Source organism: Physeter macrocephalus, chromosome 5 (assembly GCF_002837175.3).
Source record: "Physeter macrocephalus isolate SW-GA chromosome 5, ASM283717v5, whole genome shotgun sequence".
In the NCBI taxonomy this organism is placed as follows: domain Eukaryota; kingdom Metazoa; phylum Chordata; class Mammalia; order Artiodactyla; family Physeteridae; genus Physeter; species Physeter macrocephalus.
Genome location: NC_041218.1, coordinates 60947228 through 60971852, shown reverse-complemented (window position 1 = coordinate 60971852; position 24625 = coordinate 60947228). Strand labels below are relative to the sequence as shown.

The following is a 24625-nucleotide window of genomic DNA, read 5'->3' as shown; positions in this document are numbered from 1 at the left end:
ATGGCAGGTACTACATTTAACCATATCTCTATAAAGATTTCTCCTTCTTCCTAATGGTCTAGGTCAAGGCCAAAATTTTTCATTTCTGATCTGCACTGTGAGTGGTATTGAAAGCAATACTCTTGCGGACAGGAGGGAATACAGAATTTGAGGGGCCCAGTGCAAAATGGAAACATGGAGCACCTTGTTGAAAAATGTCTTAACAATTGGAAGGCAATGACAACAGAGCATTAAACCAAGCTCAGGACTCCTCTGCACGGGGCCCTGCAAGACGGCACAGGTGGGACAACCATGAAGCCAGCCTCGCTCTGAACCAGGACCTTACAAAAGATAGCCTGCTGCCCCCTCCTCCCTTCTCCTCAGCCTAACAGAGGCCTCGGTCAAGTAAACCACGGGAGAATGAATGTGAGATGTCCTCCGGTAGACAGACACCAGTTCTATGTACTGAGGTCCCAAGGAAAATGGAGCAACAAAGTGTCCTCTAAAAACTACCATTAACTTCCTTATACAGATTGTATTGCAAGGCTTATCTAAAAGTGTTCCATCTTCTTCCTAGAGGGTTCCACAAAGCAAGGTTTTCTATCCAAAGGCCAGCGTGACCCTGGTGATGGGCTGTTTTAATGGGGACTGGAGGACCAATTTTGAATACAGAGAATGGTAGCACTGTCTCCTGGCAATCTGATCCCCAGTGACATATTTTTTCTCTTTCTCTGTATTTTTTCCTTTTAAAATCACTTCCTGCTTAAACCCCTTCCCTCTCGTCAGTCGTGCACCAGCGTTGGATTTGACCTCAAATTCTAAATGGGCCAGGTTGCCATGAAGGCGCTCTGCCCGGCCTTCTGCAGTGTAGGTGATTAGGAAGGCTGGGGAAGCACTGTTTAGGGGGTGCCCTTCTAAGGACAGCTGTGCTCTGTCAGGTCTAGGTTGGTGAACGAGACAATAGTAATTACAGTAATGGCAGCATTTGCCTATGAGCTACCAGCTCTCCGAAGTGGGCTTCAGCTAAACTCAGCTGGAGGAGTTGTCTTTCCTTTTAGGACGTGGTACCTCTACAGAGTTGGTCTTCAGAGACTTAGAACAGGCTATAGAGGCAAGCAAAGAGAAACAGAAAACGACCCCTTTATTTCTCCCCCAAAATACATATAAATATTTTTGTAAGGTATTTACAAATTTAAGAGAAAAACTATACTTACAACAAAATTATCTTGTAAAGTCTGAGTTTTTCTGAGCTATAGGTTACTTTTTAGGATCAAACAATACAGAAAGAACCGTTCAAATGTATAAGCTTATCCTGATTTTCGGTCGTTCAGAAAAGGGCTAGAGATGATAATATTACCTACTCTCAATAAAAGAGTATATCCCCCCCTTTTTTTTTTTTCCTGGTGGTGGTTTTGTAGGGATAAACAACCCTACAAATTGTTTGGCCTATTATATGTCACAGAGATTTTTTCTATAGCCTGTCTAGACTCCAGACAATAGGTGAGACTGGCCTAGAGTTGCAGACGTTTCCATAGTCTGTAATGTCCCTTAGAAAAGTAAGGACAATAATACAAAAATGAAAACCAGCCTGATCTGCTGGTACGATAGGAGAAATATGAGTATGACAACACTTTACAACTTAGAAATGATAACAACCTAGGAAGAAGTTTTAGCAGCCATATATCAGCCAAAGCAACTTTTACAAAATCATACATACTCCCCAAATATGAGTCATATTCAAGTAATGTTGTCCAATGGCTATAAAATCACTTTATTGCAGAAAATCCTGTATATACGTTATGCTGTATTTTCTTATTGCCTAGAGGTGGTGTGTGTGAATGTATATTACATATATATGAATATATGACCACAAATTATTTGTGGTCAACGTACAGATTTTTCAAAATGCCTTACTTTAAATAAACCAGATTGTTAGACTATTCTGCTTTTCAGCCCTCTTGGATAAAACAATTAATGTTGCATATAATCTTAAGAGAATTAAGGGATGTTATGTATAAGCAAGGGAAGTGGAGAAAAGAGTTTATAAATTTCATCTATTTTCTACCGTTTCATCTCTGAGCATGTCTCCACACCTATTTTCTCTCCTACAATTGTACTTGTTCTAAACAAAGGAAAGGAGGAGAGAAACCTTTTGATTCTTTATATTCTCCTTCTTTGCTACCTTTTAAATTTTTAAATAAATGAACCAATGTAGAATAAGTGTTTCTGTTGCTTGGTTTTATGATGATGAAGACCATGAAAAAGATGCACTGATTTTAAATATTCACTGAAGAAAATATTGCTTTAAAAATATTGGCAATATTTTTAATTCAGAGGGTATTCTCTTTCTCAAAGACTCCAAACTACGTCAATAGTCACTGGACTATTTGCATCTTCACCACTGGGGATGAATATTAACAGAGTCTTTGTCACTGTTAGAATGACTCAGCTTATGACATCAGGAGTAGTTGAGGGGCAGCCGGGGTGGGGTGGGGGTGGGGGTCTAATGAAATAGACGGCATGCAGTGAAAACGAGAGATTCTTCTAGCTGTTCTTCTTAGAGTTGTACATCCCCAAACAGAAAACTCCCATCTCTGAAGTCATTTAGTTTCTGTCTCTGGCTGAATTAAAACACATACATAGGGGCCTCCCTGGTGGCGCAGTGGTTGAGGGTCCGCCTGCCGATGCAGGGGACACAGGTTCATGCCCCGGTCCAGGAGGATCCCACATGCCGCGGAGCGGCTGGGCCCGTGAGCCATGGCCGCTGAGCCTGCGCGTCCGGAGCCTGTGCTCCGCAACGGGAGAGGCCACAACAGTGAGAGGCCCCAACAGTGAGAGGCCCGCGTACCGCAAAAAAAACCCAAAAAAACAAAAAAACAAACAAAAATAATACATACACACAAACACCATCCAGCTTGTTTCAACACAACCAACTCTATAGCATCATCAAAAGTTCCATTGTAGATCAAACCATCTAGGATTGCCAAAATTATAGGAAGCTCATTGATGAAACCATAAAGAACCCTTCTCAGTGTGATTAGCTATGCCCATCCACCAGGCACTCAAAGAGCACTCCCTACGTCTAGGACATTATATATACAAATGCAGTATATTTTCCCCCAGAATGCAAATGTTAGATTCATGTTACACGAAAACAATTTACACAACACTCTTATTTTGTTTTGCTTGAAAGTTCAATATTTTCTTTGTCTTTAAGAAAAAAACTCTTTAACCTCATCAGAAATGAAGGTTTTTGTCAATACTTTCTCATAGAGTAAAAACAAACAGATATGCTTCTGTAAAATTGACTGATAATGTAACATTAAGTATAGTATGAATATTCAAGGAGATTTATATGAAAAAAAAGATGTAGTTTTTTCTTTTGATATGTACCATGATATTCAGAATGACTTTACATGTCATATAACAGGATAAACCAGAGAAGTATACACTGCATATAATAACTTTGAATATCATGAAAACGATACGAAGTTCTGATTCGCCTCAGCTTTTTTAATTGGCTACTTTTAAAGAGTAATAGTATATACCTTTTAATTGAACACACCAACTAAAGCTTGACTTTTCAAAGTAAACAACAAATTCCAAATTCAATGTTCGCATGATGAATTTGGCAAACTTTTCATTTTCATGAAACTGGGGGGAAGTGCCATGCTGCATCACAGGATAGCTGGGAATTCTACAGCACTCTGAAAGAAGCCCGATCACTAACTAACGCACGGTCCTGTGCGTGGAGACAGAAGACCAAATTAGGCCCTGAGGAAGTCTCACTAAGCTCCCACTGAAGTCAATGGAAATTTGCAAAAGCACTCGAGAGGGCTCTCAGGGCCCACAAGGTGCTGTCAATAATTTCACTAGGTCTTCAAACCAGATATACAAGCAAAAACAGAACAAAAAAAACCTGAACAACAAAATCAAAACACCCAAACCAAATAACATGTACCTCTCCGACGTCATAGATCCAAATACGGCCTTCTGAGTCCCCAACGGCAACTTCTTTGCCACCTTGAGCCCAACGAACACGGTTTAGGGCGGATGCCCCCTCAATGGCCACACTTGCTGTTGGAACCTGCCAAAGGGGTTACAACAAAGAATCTCTGAATATGAATTTAAATATATGAATTCACAACAATACGCTTAACTGGATGAGTCACCACTGCCTGCATGTGCATTAAGTACTATATATCCCTTGTGCAGGGGTGAAAAGGATTCATTGTTCTTAAATCATATGCTCCACTGAATTAAAGAGTAGAGAGAAGAGACACTTAAAAAAGGAAAAGAGGGAGAGTTTTTTTCCACAGTCAACGGGCAGTGAGTGACATAAATATTTCTTCAGATTATGCAGGGTGCACAAACAACATACAAACACAGCAGCTAAATGTGATACTTCTTGATCAGGTCATGATTTATGGATCAATGGAGGGGGAGATTTCAGGATTTACCAAGATTAAGGATACTATATAAAAGGGGGAATGGGGTATATGGTGGAATAAAAGTCATATTAAGGGTCTTCAGGGGAAAAAAATGTATTGATCCCTCAAAACCTCATCAGGGAGGGGATGCTCAGAAGAAGAAAAAGCAAGCAGGTGAAAAACTTCAAAACTGCAAGTCCTCCTTTCTTTTTTCTCCCCCCCCCCCACCTTTTTTCTTCCTCCTAGCAATACCAAGGTGTAGGAAGTTCTCCATAACTCTGAAAATGTCCTCAGGGTGATATCCTGATAGAATGTAGCACTTACTTGTAGAAAAGGCCTTACATCTCCTTCAATAAACACCTGAAATCTGACAATGTTGATAATTACAATATTAATCATTATTAAAGTGAACCAGAGGTGCTGAAATGGAACCTGCAGTATTTGTTACAAGAACCTTAATATTTGGAAAAAGAATTTTAGTGGGTCTACCCCTCTTTTCATCATCAGTTGTGTAAACACTCATCTTGAAGGTTGGAAGTTTATAACTGATAGATCAGATCTCCAAGCCTTCTACAAGAAAGTTGAATAGGAAATGACAACAGCCCATTAAAAATGAAAAAAGGTAAATGTTAAAACAAAAAAGGAAAAAAATATATAGTAAAAAGAGGGCCACCAACATCATCTCATGCCACTGTTTTAAGACCTGAGTCTAATAAACATGTCCTATTAGGATGGAAACACCACATGTACTGTGCCTTACCTCCCCTGGCATTCTGCTATTCAGGGAATTGAAACCATCTGTTTATATGACATTACTGACCCAATACCTATCTTTAAAATAGCAATAAAAACTCCATCATATTTAAGAATCTATGTTTAAACTTAATCTTGAAATCAATGAAAATTCTTTTACCTTCTTAAATCACTGTCAATTGACAGCAAAAATTTAAAAGTCCCCAGCTCATTTATTTATTTTTTTAATACACAATTTCTACAATAAAGGGACCAGCTGTGCAGTGCTGGAGACTGAATTTTTAACCAAACTTTTAAAAGGCCAAAACAATGTGAATTTAGTTTGGGCCATAATTCTGTCAATGCACTTTATTATTAGTGTGCTACTCAGCAAAGAAATCTGCGATTCAGTTATAGAGTTTCAGTTAACTTTTAACTCCATAATTTAGAGAGATCATACAGGATCCTACTTTCTCTAACGCTAGTTAATATCAGATTTTATCTGTGAACAATCTCAAAAATTGAATAAAAAGTATTTAATCTTAATATAAATATAATAAATAATTACTCAAAAGGTGATTTTTTGATACATTTTAAATTATGCCTAAAACATTTTAAAGAATTTTATTTATTTGGAATTAAGCAAAGTAGCAAACTGGAACAATTAATATTTTAACCATTTAAAAATATCTTCTTTTCATAGATATTATAAGTGGTTAAAAAAAAAAGGCTATCACAGCCTGTAACATGTGCTAAAAGAATTATCAAATGCATGAAGAAAATGACAAAAATATATTTTATTAGTTTGACCAGTAATGAGCTTTCAGAAATTGATGAATCTATAATGAAAATAATCCATATATTGTCTCTGGCTTTCTTACTCTTGTATCTCAGTTTCATATATATTTTCATATTTTTTTTAAAGACTCAATCATTTTAATTGCAAAGACAGGATGTATATACATAATTTACTACACTGTGTAGAGGTGACACTGAAGTAGGTGAATATGAACTATCCTTGCATAGGAGCAGTTGGAATAACTTGGTTTAAAGGCACAGTATTTTGAACAAGGACAAAGAAACACTGAGACTTCAGGTTCTTTTTTTTTTTTTAAAACAAATCTAATTCCTAATCAGACAAATATTTGAAAAATCTTATTCAACTTGATAGAAGGCAAAAATGAGGGTTTAAAAAAGTGTTCAGTTCATTACTGGATTTGAATCAGACTCAACGAATCTACTATTATTGTGAACGCAGAACTACAATCACTGCAAAACTAAACGATCTGCATGCCAAGTAACAATTTCTTAAAATGATTAGCAATAAAACACTTATGTGGTTGTCTCTTGATACCTAGAGCGAGGGAAGGGAAAACACGTTTGGCAATGCTGAGATATTAATTTCGTTTTACCTAAAAAGCCGATTAAAACACAAAACTAAACGAGAAGAGTTACAGAGGAATTACTATGGAGTTGGTAGAACACTCCATTACATCATAGTTGAGTATCACCTGAACTCACTTCTACTACATCTGATTTCTGACTGGGTCTCCTAAATCAAACTGGAAAATGTGTTTTTGGTTGTTTAGAGTGAATTGAGTTTATTCTAGGAGATAGAAACAATATGATTTTAATCAACGGTGATGAAAGACTTTGGGAAACCATTCCATCGTAGAGTAATAACACCTTTCTATAAAAGCAATAATGTTATAAACATTTCAACATCTGAAATGATGGGCACTGCACGTATTCATGCCCGTTATTTCCAAAGATGCTTCATTACATAACTCTTGTCCTTGTCATACACTGCTGGTAGCCAAAAGGAAAAAACAGATGTAAATGGAAAGTTTTTTAAAAAGACAACTATTTGGCAGTGGTTTTAGGTGTATATAATCTTGCAAGATACAATGACTCAATAATAACACCTGAAGGGTATTTCCCTGCCCCCTCCCAGAAAAAATACTAGGGGAGCCCGTTCCTCCTCACATCCTCCAGCTGTAGGCTTCCTAATTAAAAAGGCTGAGCTGTTTCCTGCTCAGAACACTTCAAAAGACCTCTCTCTCGTTCTCCACTTGACATGTAGTTTTCAGCACTTGTTCTTCTTACCTGTCCATTCTTATTGATGGAGAGCTGCCCTGAATCACAGACCAGGAGATGACGACGAGACCATTTTATTGTATTAAACTGAAGGACATTTAATATTCACGTTTTTTTAAAAAACCCAACCAAAAACTCTGCTACCTGAATTAGCACCTCAATAATTTTGAGAAAGTGTAAAAAAGCAAAAATATACGTGGCATAATTTTTAAAACATTTATATAGCAAAATTTTTAAAAAGACTATTTCCTTATTGTTAATTGCTTTTTGAGAAAATTTTTCACTTGTGAAGGACTCTAAATGTGACATGTTAAAATCTCATTAAAAATATACTGAGTTTAACATACATGTTCAGAGTTAGAAACTTATAAAAGTCTGTCTGTGAGTTTGGTATCTTAGTCAAGGATTATTCACCTTGTAAATTTCAAATGGAGAATAGATCTAAACATAAACAGTCAAGAGAATCATCTTTTATGGATTTAAAACAGAAATTGTGCAAGTAGCAAACACTGGCAAACAGCCCTTTTAAAAAGCCCCATCTCAAGTCAAAGTCCACAAAAGCTTACTTTTCCAAGTGTTTGCCAATAGAGTTATTTCAACACCCTGAAATATGCCCGAGTGTCCTTTCCCGCAGTAAAAGGCGTGAACACGTATGGTTTTGCTCTTTGCAGAGAAGGGTCGTCAATTGTCCAAGATTCCGCCACGGTTTAGGGATGAAGTGAGATTAAATGATTTGGGGCCAACGCATCTGCCAATACCCTGCACGGCAGCGGAGAATGGGGGGTCGGCAGCCCAGCTGCAATTGGAGGGTCTGTCCAAAAAAGGCCATTTCAGAGAGAGGGGGAGACAGAGAGAGGCCGACGGCGCCCCCCTCCCAGCCCGCCCGGCCCGGCGCCTGCGCCGCCGCTCACCTCGGTGTCATTGTTGAGGTTCCAGAGGTCCAAGCGCCCCATCCCGTCCACGCAGGCAAAGAGCGCGGGATGCACGGGGGACCACATGACATCGTACACATAGTCTGCATTGTCTTCAAAGGAGTAGAGCGGCTTGTTGTGCTGTAAAGCAGAGAGACCGTGAAGACTTTGTGGCGCTGCGGCTGCCTCGGGCTGTCTAGCGAGCCTAATTAAAAACTTTGCACATTCACAAAGTGTCATAAAACTTCCCGAGATGAAAGTCCTCGAGAAGGTGGACCGCAGCTTTAATGTTACTAGAACTGTCCACTGGCATAAGTAAATACGGTGGGGGGAGGGGGGCGGGGGAGGCGGGGAGGGACTCTTAAGGGGCTATGGGCTGGGGGCTGGGGGCTGGGACGGGCGGGGGAAGGCGGTTTCAGACACAGTCGTGCGAGACATTCCACACAGGTGGCCGGGGCTGCCCAGGAGCTCGGAGTTCTCGCCGGGCTACGCTCTGCGAGTCGCTCAGGGCCCGAACCCAGGCGTGCTCTGCCTGCCGGGATCAGACCCGCGGGGAAGGCTCTGGAAGCCCCGGCGGTCCCGGAGACCCAGAACCCTTGGCATTGAAGGCAACGCCTGCCACCTCGCGGTCATTTTCTGTAGCTGCAACTCTGCTTCCAATCCAACTCGAGGCCAAATTTATACTTTAATGGCTCCTCTGCGGCGGGGATGGGGATACATATTTTAAAGGGATTTGTAGCTCTTCTGGGAGGTGAAAAATCTCGCGGTTCTGAGTCTCTGGTCTCTCTCTCCAGGGTCAGTTCACCCAAATCAGGTGGACTGGCGGGGCTCAATGCAATGCCCCTGAACCTTCGTAGGAGGCGGACCACGTTTTCTAGACTACTCAGTATTTCTAAGAGCCCTGAAATCGGTGTTTTGGGGGAAAATGCACCAGCACACCCCTACTGCATACAAATGCTTCCCCTTCGGAGGGATACAATAAATTAAAATGGCACTCTTGATTTCCTGTGAATATTGTCACATCAAAATAGCACAGAAGTCAGAGGCAAGTTTGAAAGTACACCAGAAATAAAACGTAATTAGACTTCATGAATTATTCATTCCATCTGGCTTGTCTTATTCTAATTTCTGCATAATGGCTTTACTAATCCCTGATCAATTAATGTAAAATGAAATTTAAATGATAATGAAAGCCCTAGAGATAAAAGAAATTAAGCATTCTTATATCCTCTGACAGAAATCTAAACAATGGGAGTTTTTTCCCCCAATGTCTTCTTCATCCAGTCAGCTGTCTGTACTCCTTTCATGGGTTCAGCTGAATGCCTGTACAGGCCAGAGTAATAAGATCAAAAAACGGTAACATAAAATATGAACAATCAAATACTTCCTGCAGAAAATGTTCAAAGAATGTATCTGTGGGGAATCAGCTCCAAATATTCGAGCTAACTCCCCAAATGTACTGTGAGTGAAAATAAAATTCACAAAATGCGTGTGCTGAAATCAAGGTGAGAAAAATCATGGGAAGACAATAAAACTCCCACAGCCTAAACCTAATGCAAAAATTTGTTAAGGTAGTGACTATACGTGATTTCTCTTTCCAGGAATTATCTTGCTTTGGCGTTGCTGAGACGTGAACACAACTGTAAGACTATTAAAGCAACGGAAGATTTTAGATGGGACATTGTATGTGTGGGGCAGGTGGTGTGTGAGGTCTTATTTTTAGTTTAAGAAGTACCTAAAACGAGCATGTGACATTGAGATCTCAAAAAGAATTAAATGGACATTTAGCCTATAAGTTTTGTATTTTAATACCCTATACCTCTTTTATGCCAAGAAGTTCATTATATCCCATATGTGCACTGTAATTTGAAGCTAAGATTATCTGCCTATTTGCTATTTATGTAGCTTTTTATCTTCCTCTCACTGCTTGGACGAGGTGATTCAAACTACCTTCTTCAGCAAATCTGAATACCCAATGACCTTAAATTAATATGATTATATCATCTTTTTTTCTTATTAATATAAAAAAGGCAGGGTGGAGTAGCTGCTCCTTCACTGACTACTTGTGAATATTAAATTCTAAGTCTTCGTAGAAGATTATTCCTGCCCCAAATTCTTGATTTTGTAGCTAGCTAGTCACTATTTGTTAGAGAATATGAGTAACACATTTTTCTTAAAATCAAAGAGTAGAAAAGACTTACACATGCTTTAAAAAGTCAGTTCTCAGTATCTTCTCTTAATAACCCAGCTGATAGTATAACTGAGCACATAGAGGTCTAGACATAGATGCACACATACATTCAATAAACACATAACTCATCTTCAGTCCTTGCTTTGATCAATTAGAAAACCATCTAGCTTTAAACAGTCATCTTCTAAGGAGCTGATATTATTCAATATGTTAATTCTCTCAAATTTTGCTGCTAATCCTCTAGTGTTATTTCTTTCCTTTTTTCTTTTGGTGTCTTCCTTTTGAAGAAACTTGGTCAAAACTCTAGTATATCCTGGAGATTTTACTTTCTAAACATCTGGAAATAACTGCTTTGTTCATCTTACCAAAAACCAATTTTCTCATGTTTAACAGTATTGTATTGAAATGCTATTATTCCCTAGGTTTTCTTCAGCTTCCTTATCACCTCCCACCTCCAAGACGGAAGTCACTGTGCAAGTAACTCTAAGCTACAGATTGTGCATGTTTGGGGCAGAGAGAAGGATTTATATTTCAAAGGCTTTGTTCTAACCTTGATAAATTCACAGGATGAAGAAGTCTTGGTCGAGATTGAAGGCATTTTTAGGGTACCAAGGGGACCGACATCTATGAAGCAACAGTTCCCACGTTTAGAACGGCACATGCTATAGGCATAAGCTAATGCCACTCTCACGATAGTAAGCAGTGCTATTCTGAATATTAAGTGCAGTTTTTTCAATAGAGGAGTTTTCCATTCTATCTTATTTAGGACTCAAAGGGTAAGCGGAAAACCTCATTGAAAATTTGTCTCAAACACTTAATATAAAACTTTTCATAATTTACATATATATCATGAAATATTAACAAAATATATCAAAAGCATTAGGGTCTAAAGGTTCTGTTTTTGAATTTTGAAAAATGTTTGTATCTACAAAGTTGTTAAAGCTTGCTATTGCATTATCACCGATTTTAAAACACTACAAGTTTTGAAAGGGTGGAGAGTGTAGGGGCAAATGTGACCAATGATTTTTGAGGAGGATCCTATAATATCATTTATATATATTAAGATACAGAAGCTCGGTGATTTTAAATATTAACCCTGCAAAATACTCAAGGCCATTTAGTAAATTAAATATCATTCCACTATGTGTTACTGTAGAAAGCGTTTTTTAAGACAATCAAATTTCACTAGACACAAACCCCTTCACTTGCGTGTTCTCTTTTCTGATGCCCTGTTTGGTATCAGAGACCCGTTAGAGGACAAAAAGGAAAACTGCCTTGTAACGCAGACTATGGCATGTGTGACACATGCCAATGAAATAAAGCTGTGATGCCCTGTGTTTTAGACGGGTTTCCAGAACTGTGCCAAAATGTTAAAATAGCCAGACACCGACCAGTGTGATTTTAATGCCCTGATTCTCAGACGGAGCGGAGAAGCAGGCTACCAGTCACCTCCCAGACAGACTTGAAGGGCAGGAAAGGGTACATTATTGGGTGCTTGCGTGTGCCTGACTCTTTACACACATTGTCTAATTTAATCCGCATAAAATCTCTGTAAGGTAGATGGTATTTACAGAAGAGAAAATTATAGTTCAGGAAAGTTAGTAACTTTCCCAAGGCCACGAAGGTTGTAAGTGGTGGTGTTGGATTTGGTTCTCTGGTTTTTCTAGCCGTTAAGCACATCCTCTATATGCTGGAACCGTGTGGTCCTCTATGAAACACAGTGAAGGTCTTCGGTCTTTACAGAAAGAGCAAAAGATCTGTTACCTCTCCACTTTGCTGTCCCCGTCAATTCAACCAATACTTACTAAGCACACACTGTGTAACTTGTAGAAAGAGTTCAAAAATATCACATGCACAATGTTTCATTTCCTGAATCGGTTATTAATAATCCTGAAGATGTTACCCATACAATTCCAGGTATCCTCAGCACCTTGTGACACTAACAGAAGTCTTTCTCTCCTGAAAACTAGGAAACAGGATGGAAATAGGCCTTTAGCCAGCAGAGATTAAAGCAGGCCATGCATTAGAGAGCAGAATAAAATGATGCTAAGAGGCAAAGATCCGGGTTCAAGTTCACTGAATGTCTATACGACTTTAGGTGAGGGACTCATCTGATAGATGGGGATAACACAGGGAGTATGGAATATGAAAGGAAGTAGGAGAAAGTGGAAAAACTACAGACCTTGGGAAATTTAACTTAACATTCTTGGATCTGAGGTTTATTTTTCATCTGTAAGATGGAAAGCTAGAGCAACTGACCTCAAGGGTTCCCACTGGCTTTGTGATTCTATGACTGTTCTGTGGTAAGGGCTGAGTGGAATAAAGCATGTGAAAGTTTAACAAAGAGTTATTCAAAACTAAGTATTATAATTAAAGCCATCTTCCTTGATGTTCTCTGGAATTCATATCATAGTGATTCTTTTTTACTTTGTATTTCACCAAAATACACAAAGATGTACGAGGGTAGTTTTCAGTGAGAAAAAATTGAAATAATAAAAGTAATAAAAGACCTCCTATTTGACCAGAGAAGGGGTAAAGAATATTAAATTTACATAAGAGAGGCAGGTAGTGAACTCTGTTCAAAAATGAACAGTTACAACATCCATCAACGTTTTACAATAAAGACGATCTCTGGATTGAGCTTTGATTTTATAAGTATACTTCTGACAATGACTAGAGCTGCGTATTTTTCCAATCAGTTAACTGTAAAATGATTTCATGAGAGGTGAATTTCTATTTCTGACGTTAGAAATGTACCAAAGTCACATCCAGGGAATATAGTGTTTGTTTTATTTTCCTCCACATGATTTTTTTTTCCTCCTATCAGGCAGCTCAAGGCATCCTAATGGGCTTTAGTTTTTTGCAGGTTGGTGAATAAGAAGATTTGTGTTAAAATGCCTCCTAACACCTCCAAACACTGTGGTTCTTGAGGTTGCATTTGCCTGTAAATGATTAGCTCTCAAAGCCAACTTAGAAATGCCTGCCCAAACCATGAACCTTTCTTTTGGTGAGGGGGGAGTGAGGAAGGGGGTATTTCATGGGTAGGTCAGGGTGGACAACTAACAGTAGAATTTCTATATTTTTATTCTGAAATAAAAGGAAAACAAATGGAATCTTACCTTGAAAACTATATCTTGTTGGGGGAAAAATGATGACCAAAATACTAAACAATGAGTAATAAGAAAATGTCCTTCAAAAATTGTCATGTGGGTTCCTGTGAAGTAATTAAAATAAATAGCCAGCTAGTTCTTCCAGGAAACATTAAAATGTGAGACCACAATATCACTTTTTAAAAAACCACCAAAGGACCCCCAAACTTCAAGCTCACACAAAAATGGATGCTTCTACCATAAAAAGAAAGTGCTTAAACAAACAAACAAACCCAAACTCACAAACCAAACCAAACCAAACCACCAACTTTCTTGGCCCAAAAGAAGTGTTGCGATTTTGGTACTATGGCTGGAAAACATTATTTGCAACTTAATGTAGTGTCTTTCTAAAGCACAAAGTATCCTGTATTTATCTTAATTTCTGTGGCTAATATTGTAACAATACTCAAGATACCCAAATCATATCTTTACCTGCTTCTACCATGGTCAGAAATTCAAAATCAGGCATAAACACTTTGGGTGAGCTATTCTTAACAGACGATGTACAGTGGGTCTGTTTGTTGTTTGTGTACATTAACCAAAAATACATTTAAGGACTTTAACTTGAATTAGTTAAAAGAATTACAAAGAAGGTTATAGAAATCCAGGAATTTAGCATTTGCCTCTCTATAAATGTAGAAGTTTTGCTAAATAAGTACTGAAGCCACATAAAAGGTGTTCTTTGCTGCACTACCTTCCTCTATGGCTTATTTGCATGGAAGAATCCTTCTAATCCAGGAGGCGCCACCAATAAAGAGGATAAATCCATGTAAAAGAATGTATACATATTCACAGGTTCTGACTAGTATTTGAGTGTTTAAAGCCACGGAAAAAGCTACCAGCTTTGCCTCCCTCATTCATAAAAGGAGTATTTCCCCACACTGGCACGAGTTTTATGCATATCAGCTCCACCTAAAGGTTCTCCTTTAAAACAGGCATTTTAGTGAAACAAATCTGTACAGAATCCTTGTGAAGACACTCAGCAAGCAGGGGTGCTCTTCTGAATTGAGCTGTTTGCATTCACCTCAGCTGCTAGGGCTCTTTTGGTAAGTTCTGCCTCCGGGCTTATTTGAGTCGAGGCAGGGCAGAGACGGTCACTCGACAGTTGGCTCATTGGTACCATGTGGGTGGCCATCCTCTGGACTGACCGTCTCTCTCTGACAGACTCTGTGGCTGTAGAAGGAAGCAAGCAAGCTCAGAAGAGCCCCTCTTTGGTTACTGCTGCCCCAATTCTACTCCTACCATGGCCGAGTGGTTGCATATGCAACATGATGTTAGTTAGAAAAAGAAACATTCGATATGAAGATAATGTTCAGGTGGACGAGAGCCTGTATTAGGAGGCAGGCAGGACGGGATGGAGGCTGGTGTGAAGGAGTAGCCGGTGTAGGGGGATGACCTAGGGCTGGACCTAGAAGCAGCTAGAAGTGTGGTTGTAGCTGTGCCCTGAAAAGTTAGAAGGCGGAGCCAGTATAGACATATTTGCAGGTTTAAGCAGCTTTGTTTATTTATTTGTTCCTATTGCGGGTTAAACTGCACAACTGCATTTTATTAGTGGGTAGATTAAGTGGCAGAATATTTCCACTCTGGTCCTTAAACTGTCCACCTCCATCCACCCTAGCATCTGGCTTATAAACTCTCTCCCCATTGTAAATACATTTATATTTAATATATATTTATAAATTATATACATATATATATAAATTTACAAACATATAATTCTTAAAAATTTAAAACGATAAAGTTATAAACCTAGATCCATGGATTACACCTTGATTCTCCCTTCATAACTTATGTCTAAATTCCCCGGGTAAACACTTGCCAGTTCTCAGAGCTAATCTGACATTAGTGGTTGCACTACATTTCGTAAACATAACATTTAGACAAATTTCATTTCTTTTTTTTTTGAATTTTTGAATTTTATATACACTAATATGTATAAAATGGATAACTAATAAGAACCTGCTGTACAAATTTCATTTCTTTTCAAGAAGTCACATACTCAAATACCCAGGTTTAAAATCTAATGGTGGGCTTCCCTGGTGGCGCAGTGGTTGAGAGTCCGCCTACCGATGCAGGGGACACGGGTTCGTGCCCTGGTCCGGGAAGATCCCAAGTGCCGCGGAGCGGCTGGGCCCGTGAGCCATGGCCGCTGAGCCCGCGCGTCCGGAGCCTGTGCTCCGCAACGGGAGAGGCCACAACAGTGAGAGGCCCACATACCGCAAAAAAAAAAAAAAAAAAAAAAAAAATCTAATGGTAAAATTGTCTAAGTAATTAAATATTTCATTCTACTTGCTCAACAATCGAATGTATATCATATACATTCAATTGTCATATATGTGTCCTACATACATGTGAAGGGCACATTTTCAAAGGGTCAAGGCAAGTTTTTTGTGGGTCTGCACCCCTGTGTCTCCTGGTGTTAAATGCAATGTACCTTTTATATTATATTCAGGAGTAGGATAGCTGACAGTTGTGTTTATTTTAACGGTGGAGAGAACTGGCACAGAGAATCCCACATAGCAGAAGTTCAAAACATTCAGTTCAGACGTGGAACACATTTGATATGCTTCCCACTTTGCAACAGATTTGCTTACCTTATTTTATTTTGCCTAAACCAAACTGAAATTAACTTCTGTTCAAAATGGAAACACCAGCTAAGCATGAGGTGAGGTGATTCAGGATACTAAAGGTGGGCATGGTAACATAACCTAGTGTTAATTATGAACCCTGGATGATTTGCAAGGCTAAGAGGTCATGTGAGGCTGCCCAAGATGGACCTACATTGGTCTGATCCAAACACAGCTACTTTGGGGAATAGAGGTGAGTTTTAATTTATCTTCCAACATCAGACATGACATGCGGGTTAGATCAGGAGGCGGGGGTGGAGGTATCTTTGAATCTCATAACTGTGTAGATAGTTGTATCTGTTATTTGTATTCTCATTCTCTCTTCAAACATTAGTGCCTAGAAGGAGAAGGCCAGGGAAGGCAACTCACGTGGCATATCCGTGAAATGAAAAGGCAAACATTTCCGCTCTGGTTAAAAGAGCAAAAGAAAGGATTCAGCAAGCCCTTTTCGCACAACAATAAAGCCCAGTCAGCTGGGTGAATTTTAAGTCTCGAAAGTGTTTGCACTTATATGGATTATTCACACATGGCTGTATAAATATTTAACAGCTATAGTTATGTGTTGGTGGGTGAATGTTTGGCAGGGTAGTGGGGGGCGGCTCAGGTTGGGGCAGGGGTAAAAGGACAGGAAGTATGAACACAGGCTAAGTCTGGCTGTGACTTGATGATTACATTCTTGTGGTTTCTTTCAAAGTTAAAGTATTCTCCCTGGGTGAGCTTAAAACAGGAACCCCCTTCTTCCCCGCCAGCCCCCGCCAAAAAAAAGAAAAGGGAAGAAAAGAATCTGATGACTGGCACAGGTAGTTTATTGAAAGCCGATTTTAATGTTTGCTACCTTATGTTAGGAAGGGGGAGTGAAAATGAGGATAAGGGAAGAAAAAATAAGTCAGACACCACCTGAATGTCTTGTTTACCACAGAGGCAGCTAGCAGGGCTTTGGGCTTGTGGGAAAAAATGCACTCTGTCATCGGTCAGTGTTAATGGCAGTAAACTATTGATTTCATTCATCTTCTTGCTTGTGTTAAGTGTTATGCTTAGATACTGTAATAGCCAAATCTTTAACTTTTGATTTTTATTGTGTTTTCCTTCTTCTGATATTTTAAACATTTAGCAAAATGCTAGCAGAAATAGATATACTCAGGGCCCTTTGTTAGAATTACGTAATTTTTAGGACGTGTTTCCAACACAGTTTAAAATAATCTAACCTACCTTAACAAAGTACGTTATTTCACTTAGGATATCCAAAAGTATTGATTCATCAACAATGATTAATTGAGGACCTACCATATGCTTCCTACTTTGAGAAATCAATAGAAATACAAGATCTGACTGTTCATAAGGACTTGAAATTCAGGTAGGAAAATGAAAATTATGAAATAATAAGAAGAAATTGTTTACTTGGGAGTCTATTTTCTCGTTTTGTTCCAAAAGGACTTATGTTGTCTTACAAGTTAAATATACTGCAAAATTAAGAATAAACACACAACAGAGGCAGATAGAATAGATAGCTAACACTAGAAGCCTGATGATTACAATCTGGTGATGAATCAGCTCTAAATTTCCTGATAACTAAGACAAAGGGGAAAACACATCGTGTCACAGGAGGTACGTAGATTTCCCCATATGAAGAAAGAAAGAATATAAATTCCTCCTCAAAGACACATTCTTGGGAAAAACTCAAGGAGGATTTTACCATGTCTGTGAATCCCTGGAAAAGAGACTGGCTTTCTGGTTTGTTTATACCAAAGAAAGCGAACAAGTAGGTAGCCAGGTGCTAAATTCTGTGGTACAGATGTTAGGTGCCAGAGGAATTCGGAGACTGGGGGGATGGCATGTTGGTGGTTACCTTAGTCTGATGTGGTCAAGGAAGGTATTATCTAGGACAGGTGATGGGACCGGCCTTGAAAGATGCATAGACTTTGACAGATGGTAAGGAAGCCAGTCTGTTGGGAGGGGTGGGGGAGAAGCAAAGCATACAAAGACCTGGCTGTGGACATCAGCATGGAATTCCCAGGTGGAAGGTGAGAAGTGGGGACAGCCCAGTGGACTCTGAGGATTTGTCCTAAGGAATAATAGGAAATAATAGGCAATAATTTTGGTTTGGATAGAGTCGGAGGTAAGGACATGTTATGAATGGTCTTGAGTATAGAGTTAAGACTTTTTAATGCAATAAGCTACTCATTTATTAAATATGTACTGATAAATGTGCAGAGCATTGTGCTATGTGCTAAACAGGTTCAGAGATGTCTAGCATTCATGCAAGGGTTTTCAGCTTTTCTATGATAGAAAAGAGAAGCAGCAGCAGAGTAGGGGAGGAAGATCTGATTTGTATTTTAAACATGGTACATTTGAGTCTCTGGAGATGACACTTAGGTTAAGCTGGCAGTCGAAATGTAGGTCTGGAAGTGAAAGAGGGGCAAGCTTGAAGCCTGTGCCAAAGAATCATTCACGAGAAGCGCTGAGGGAGAGGAGAGAGTGCTGCAAGAATGAGTAGCAGACAGTATGATACAAGATGAGCACTAAAAAGAAGCCAGCACACTTGGAATTAGGGGTTTACCAACGGTCTCGGAGAGAGAAGTGTCAAAAGGCTAAGAGGGTAGGTTGAGGAGTGGCTGGGAAATATGGCAGTGGTTGCTCTGGACGCATGTTGGCTCTTCAAGTGGTTTGGCAAGCTAATCCAAATTTTCGGACATGCCGGGACTTCCCTGGTGGCGCAGTGGTTAAGAATTCACCTGCCAATGCAGAGGACACAGGTTCGAGCCCTGGTCCGGGAAGATCCCACATGCCGTGGAGCGACTAAGCCCGTGCACCACAACTGCTGAGCCTGCGCTCTAGAGCCTGTGAGCCACAACTGCTGAGCCCGTGAGCCACAACTACTGAAGCCCACGCACCTAGAGCCCGTGCTCTGCAAGAAGAGAATCCTCCGCAGTGAGAAGCCCGCGCGCCGCAACTTAGAGTAGCCCCCGCTCACTGCAACTAGAGAAAGCCCGCACGCAGCAATGAAGATCCAACGCAGCCAAAATTTAATTAATTAATTTTTTTAAAAAAGAAAAATTTTCGGACACGCCTGTGATACTTTAAGCCAACCCATCCAATCACAAACCACAAATCTCTAAGAGGATCCTAATATTACTGGTGTTTGTATCTAGGTCCGCCTTCTTTATTTCTTAAGACCACCTACTTGCCATTTTGATGTAACATCCTTGACATTTTGGACAATCTCTTATGTGGCTTTATATCTCACACTTGGCATTGAGCCTGGCAAACACTGCATCCTGAGGCAGACAAGATGCACTGAAAGTGGATGCTGAAGCAGGCAGCATCTGGGTGCAGTCCCATCTCTGCCTGACACCCCTGAGCAGAGCCTTGAACTTTCCCCTGATTCTTTGGGCTTATGATTCTTTCTTAGTCTCCCCAGGGCTGAACCTCCACTTTTCCTGAAGGGTTTTTGACTCAGCATCCTCCTTAGGCTCTTATTCTAGCATGCTGCTTTGGTTTGAACCTTTCCCCCCACTCTGCTACCTTAAATGTAATCTCTGATGAAGACTACCCAGTCATGGCAAAGGTTTCAGCATGTTTGTAAACCATTGGCAACAAACCAGACATAGGGGTCTGTTTTTGTGGAGGAAGGTGATATGAAAAAGAGTAATAAAAAATTAGGCTTGGACAGTAGGAAATCTAGTCAGGCCTTCCTGTGTATTATAGGAACAGGGTATTGGGAATTGAATGTCTGATGAATTTTATCTCATTAAAAACAAAACTTATCCTGGGACATAAAATATTAGTATGTACCTGAGATTCTTTTTAACACATACACACATTTCAATTGGTGTGTGTGTTTGTGTGTGTGTGAGAGAGAGAGGAAAAGAGGAAGAGAAAGAGAGAGATATTGATTTGAGAAGGAGATTAACATACTTTTTCATGGAATATCCTTACATGTTTATTTGGAGAAGAAGAGTGATGCCTGAAAACAAGAGAATGCTGTACTGACCATAAGGAAGCCTGAATCCAAATCAGCACCACACAGCGACTAGATATCCTGCACCAGTTAATAAACGTATTCTGAACATGGTGATAATGATGAAACAGGTCTTTGGATTCAGCATCAACAAACTTACTTCTCTACAGAGCTACCATATGATCCAACAATCCCACTCCTGGGCATATATCCAGAGAAAACCATAATTCGAAAGGATACATGCACACCAATGTTATTGCAGCACTATTTACAATAGCCAAGACATGGAAGCAACCTAAATGTCCACTGACAGAGGAATAGATAAAGAAGATGTGATACATATATACAATGGAATATTACTCAGCCATAAAAAAGAACGAAATAATGCCATTTCAGCAACATGGATGGACCTAGAGATTGTCATACTGAGTGAAGTCAGTCAGACAGAGAAAGACAAATATCATATGATATCACTTATATGTGGAATCTAAAAAAGGGGTACAAATGAACTTATTTACAAAACAGAAATAGAGTCACAGATGTAGCAAACAAACTTATGTTTACCAAGGGGGAAAGGGGGGGCCTAGAGATAAATTGGGAGATTGGGATTGACATATACACACTACTATATATAAAATAGATAACTAATAAGGACCTACCGTATAGCACATGGAACTCTACTCAATACTCTGTAATGACCATATGGGAAAAGAATCTAAAAAAGAGTGGATATATGTATAACTTATTCACTTTGCTGTACAGCAAAAACACATTATAAATCAACTATACTCCAATAAAAATTAATTTAAAAAAACTGCAGAGATAACTACTTCTGATGTTACTTCTGAACTGTGGAAGAAGCTTCTATGCTATAAATCCAGGCATTTAAAGATGAATCTATTAATATAAGTCCATGATTTTCATGCAAAAATCACATTCACAAATGCCAGCAATTGGAAATTAAATGTATTAAAGTCCTGCAGGAAGCAAAAAAAAAACAAACCCCCAAACAAACAAACAAACACACTTACTTCTCACATTAACCATAATGCATCAACTGTTCCTGCAACTTTCCCTCAATATCCACGGGTCCTTCAGGGCTTTGCTGCCCCTGGGAGCCAGCCTTGGAGGGATTGGAGCCCTTCAGGCACTAGGGGTGGTGTGTGTGTGGAAGAACCTCAAGAAAAGCTCATTATTGTTAACTTCTTTGTCCATAACCAAGGGTCAACTGTGATAATGAAATAACCTTAGTTTTTGTTATAGGCTGAATTGTGTTGGCCCCAAAAGTCATACATTGAAGTTCTAACCCCCAGTACCTCAGAATGTGACTATTTTGATATAGCCTCCTTAAAGAGGTTATTCAGGTTAAATGAGGTCATATGGGTGGACTCTAATCCAATATGACTGGTGTCCTTTTAAGAAGAGGAGATTCGGATACAAATATGCACAGAGGGAAAACATAGGGAGAACACGGCCATCTGCAAGCCAAGGAGCGAGGCCTCAGAAGAAATCAACCCTGTCAATAGCTTGATCTTGGACTTCTAGTCTCCAAAACGGTGAGGAAATAAATTTCTGTTGTTGAAACCACCCCATCTATGATACTTTGTGATGGCAGCCCTAGCAAACTAATATAGCTCTCAAAGGAAAAGAGAAGGAAGGCTCTCATTTTTCCTTGGCTTCTAATGTACACCCACATGGGCACATTTACCCTATGATTCTGCATTTATGGAATTGCCCCCAAGAGCGCAAGGCAGAATGCTGTTTCTTTTGCAGTCTTTTGTGCTTTACTGTGTCTTCCACTGGAAAGGGCCTGTGGTGAATATAAAGCCTCTCTGGAGGCAGCAGAGCCTCTTTTTAATTTTCAACTTCGCTTTACTTCACACCTCTAGTTCTGCAATGTTGTTGCGACAACTGGGACAACTGAGGACGCAGAGTGGAAAACTCCATGCTGCCTCGATACCAACGTGCCCAACCACTGCAGGGACCCAACTGAACGTGAACCAGAAATGACAAATTCTGCCTGATTCAGTCAGTCACTTTTGCCTGGATAGGGAGCTGTTTTCCCCCCTGAAACAAAGTCTGCTGTGCTTGAGATGAGAGTTTACTGTGGTTTAATTTTGTCACCCTCTGCAGGCTCCATCTTGAAGTCCCTTTCTTTTAGAAAAGGTAGCTGGAGGGTGAGGTGGGGATGGGGTGAGAGGGCAGGAAAAGGCGAGGCAAGCAGTCAGGGTAAGCTGAGCACGACATGGGTCCAAAAGCGGAGCCCTCTTACCCAGGGCCTGGGGTTAACCTTTCACCTCCAGAGCAGGCAGGCCCCTGCCGAGCTCTCCTTATCAGCCTCCTTAAAGGCTAATTCCTGCTGAATGGGTTCCTGAGGCTGGAGAAGTTTCAAAGAATTTTTGAATACATCTCTACAGCCTCTTCTCTTAACAATAGGATCTATCAAACAGCAGGGGAAGGCTCTGTTTAAAAGCACCGACAGGAGATCACAAGAATGTGTCTGACTGCCAAAGTGACTCATTTATTTTTACACAGTATTAATGATGCTACAATAACTAATATCTATAGCCTGGTTTTGACAGCTTATTGCAAGCGTTCCCATTGTTTAAGAAAGAAGGAAAAGGAAGCAAAAAAAGAAAGTACGAAAGAGTGTTTTATTTTGCTACATTTCCATTTGTTAACAAAACTCCCCATAAGCAAAACCAGAGGTCATTAGCAAACAACCAAAACATGCCTGTCTCCAGAAGAATATAGTTCCCTTCATCATTTAAAATACAGCTCTGCTGAAAACCCGAATCAGGACAAATCCTTAACATGAAAAATTCAGTGCAGACTTGAAACCACCTGACTTTACTTTGGGTTTGTGCTCCTTAAAATTACCTAGAAAATACCATAATCTTCTCTTCGTGCGCTGGATGCGGGCCAGGGCCCTGGCTCCAAAGGCAAAGGGTAAAACTAAAAATCATGTCTGAACAGACAGCTCCACCCTCTCTCCCAAGTCCACTTGGCCTCCTGACAAAAAGTGAGGTCTGAAGCACATTCATCCAGGGCCTGGGGTTTGGGCCAAAACTCAATACTCTTATAGGACAAACAAAAATGAAATCCAAAATGTTATCGTCCTCGCCTTTAGAAGTCAAATGGGCTTAAACGATTGTACTGCATACGGCGAGTGGTTCCTGTTTGCTATGTAATAGGGAACCAATAGAAATGTATTAAATTGTAGCTTTTTGTTTAGGAAAAGGATCCTTAGCTGAGAGTTTAAATTCCAAAGTGTTTTTTGATAAAAATTGTGCGTGTGTGCAAAAAATGAGATAGAGAGAAATTGAAAGAGAGAGAGAGAGGAGAGAGAGAGATTTCCATAGGGAACCAAACACTTTGGATTGAAGGTCAACTATGGGGGTGTGCAGGGCACAAGGACCCCACGGTGGGGTGGGGCTGCTTGCCTGGCATGGGTGCCCCAGAATGTGGGTAAGCCTCTCAATGCCCTTCACTCTCCCTCACTGAACGCTTCAGCTCTTAAGGACTCTCTCTCCCCAATGCCCACCCACTCTGACACCCCCTACTCTCCCTCACGCTTTGGATGGGTGAGAGCCAGGAGAGACTGTCAAGTAATTTTTACCTCCTGCTGAGCTAGTGACAGGCTCAGTACAAATAGCTACATAAAGAAAGTACCTCAACGCCACGGATCCCAGAGCCAGGGCTCTAACAAGACAGTCCGGGGCTATGAATACCACCATCTGATCCCACTGGGGCAGATCAGTGCTGAAATGGCAGGACCACGCGTTCCAAATGTGCTTTCCCCCTCGTCCCCTAATCAAAACCCTCTGCTCCAGCCACTTGGCTGGGTTCACAATCCCCGCTGCACACTGGAACCCTTCTGCCCTGCAAGCCTTTACTCACGCTGCTGCTTTCTATTGCTGGAGAAAGAACGACAAACAAGGGCTATACAAACAACTCATGCAGCTCAATATCAAAACAACAAACAACACAATCAAAAAATGGGGCCGCAGCAGAGGGAGGCCCGCATACCACCAAAAAAAAAAAAAAAAAAAAAAAATGGGTGGAAGATCTAAACAGACATTTCTCTAAAGAAGACATACAGAGGGCCAAGAGGCACATGACATGATGCTCAACATCACTAATCATTAGAGAAATATAAATCAAAACTACAATGAGGTATCACCTCACACTGGTCAGAATGGCCATCGTCAAAAAGTCTACAAACAATAAATGCTGGAGAGGGTGTGGAGGAAGGGGAACCCTTCTACACTGCTCGTGGGAATGCAAATTGGTACAGCCACTATGGAGAACAGTAGGGAGGTTCCTCAAAAAACTGAAAATAGAGCTACCATATGATCCAGCAATCCCACTCCTGGGCATATATCCAGAATAAGCCATAATTCAAAAAGATACATGCACCCCAATGTTCACTGCAGCACTATATATAATAGCCAGGATATGGGAGCAACCTAAATGTCCATCGACAGAGGAATGGATAGAGAAGATGTGGTGTATATATACAATGGAATATTACTCAGCCATAAAAAAGAA

The 24625-nt window shown here is 40.1% G+C and overlaps 2 protein-coding genes across 20 annotated transcripts in view; one reads left to right on the top strand and one right to left on the bottom strand.

Moving 5' to 3' along the window:
- The window catches only part of SLC25A13 (solute carrier family 25 member 13), a 262700-nt gene extending 251583 nt beyond the window's left edge, over nt 1-11117 (top strand). For 2 of the 3 annotated variants that reach the window (XR_003679894.2, XR_008617416.1), the window contains one exon: nt 63-1697. The gene's annotated coding sequence lies outside the window, so the exon portion shown is untranslated. Of the gene's footprint in view, nt 1-62; nt 1698-9750 lie in introns of those variants that run through there. The other variant, XR_008617418.1, reaches the window with a different exon arrangement.
- Nucleotides 1-24625, bottom strand: part of DYNC1I1 (dynein cytoplasmic 1 intermediate chain 1) — a 495519-nt gene that overhangs the window by 17091 nt on the left and 453803 nt on the right. For 16 of the 17 annotated variants that reach the window (XM_055085000.1, XM_055084998.1, XM_055085008.1 and 13 more), the window contains 2 exons: nt 8150-8290; nt 3941-4066 (listed from right to left, as the gene is read on the bottom strand). In XM_055085000.1, the coding sequence (XP_054940975.1) occupies nt 3941-4066; nt 8150-8290 (267 nt within the window). Of the gene's footprint in view, nt 1-3940; nt 4067-8149; nt 8291-13465; nt 13555-24625 lie in introns of those variants that run through there. The other variant, XM_055085010.1, reaches the window with a different exon arrangement.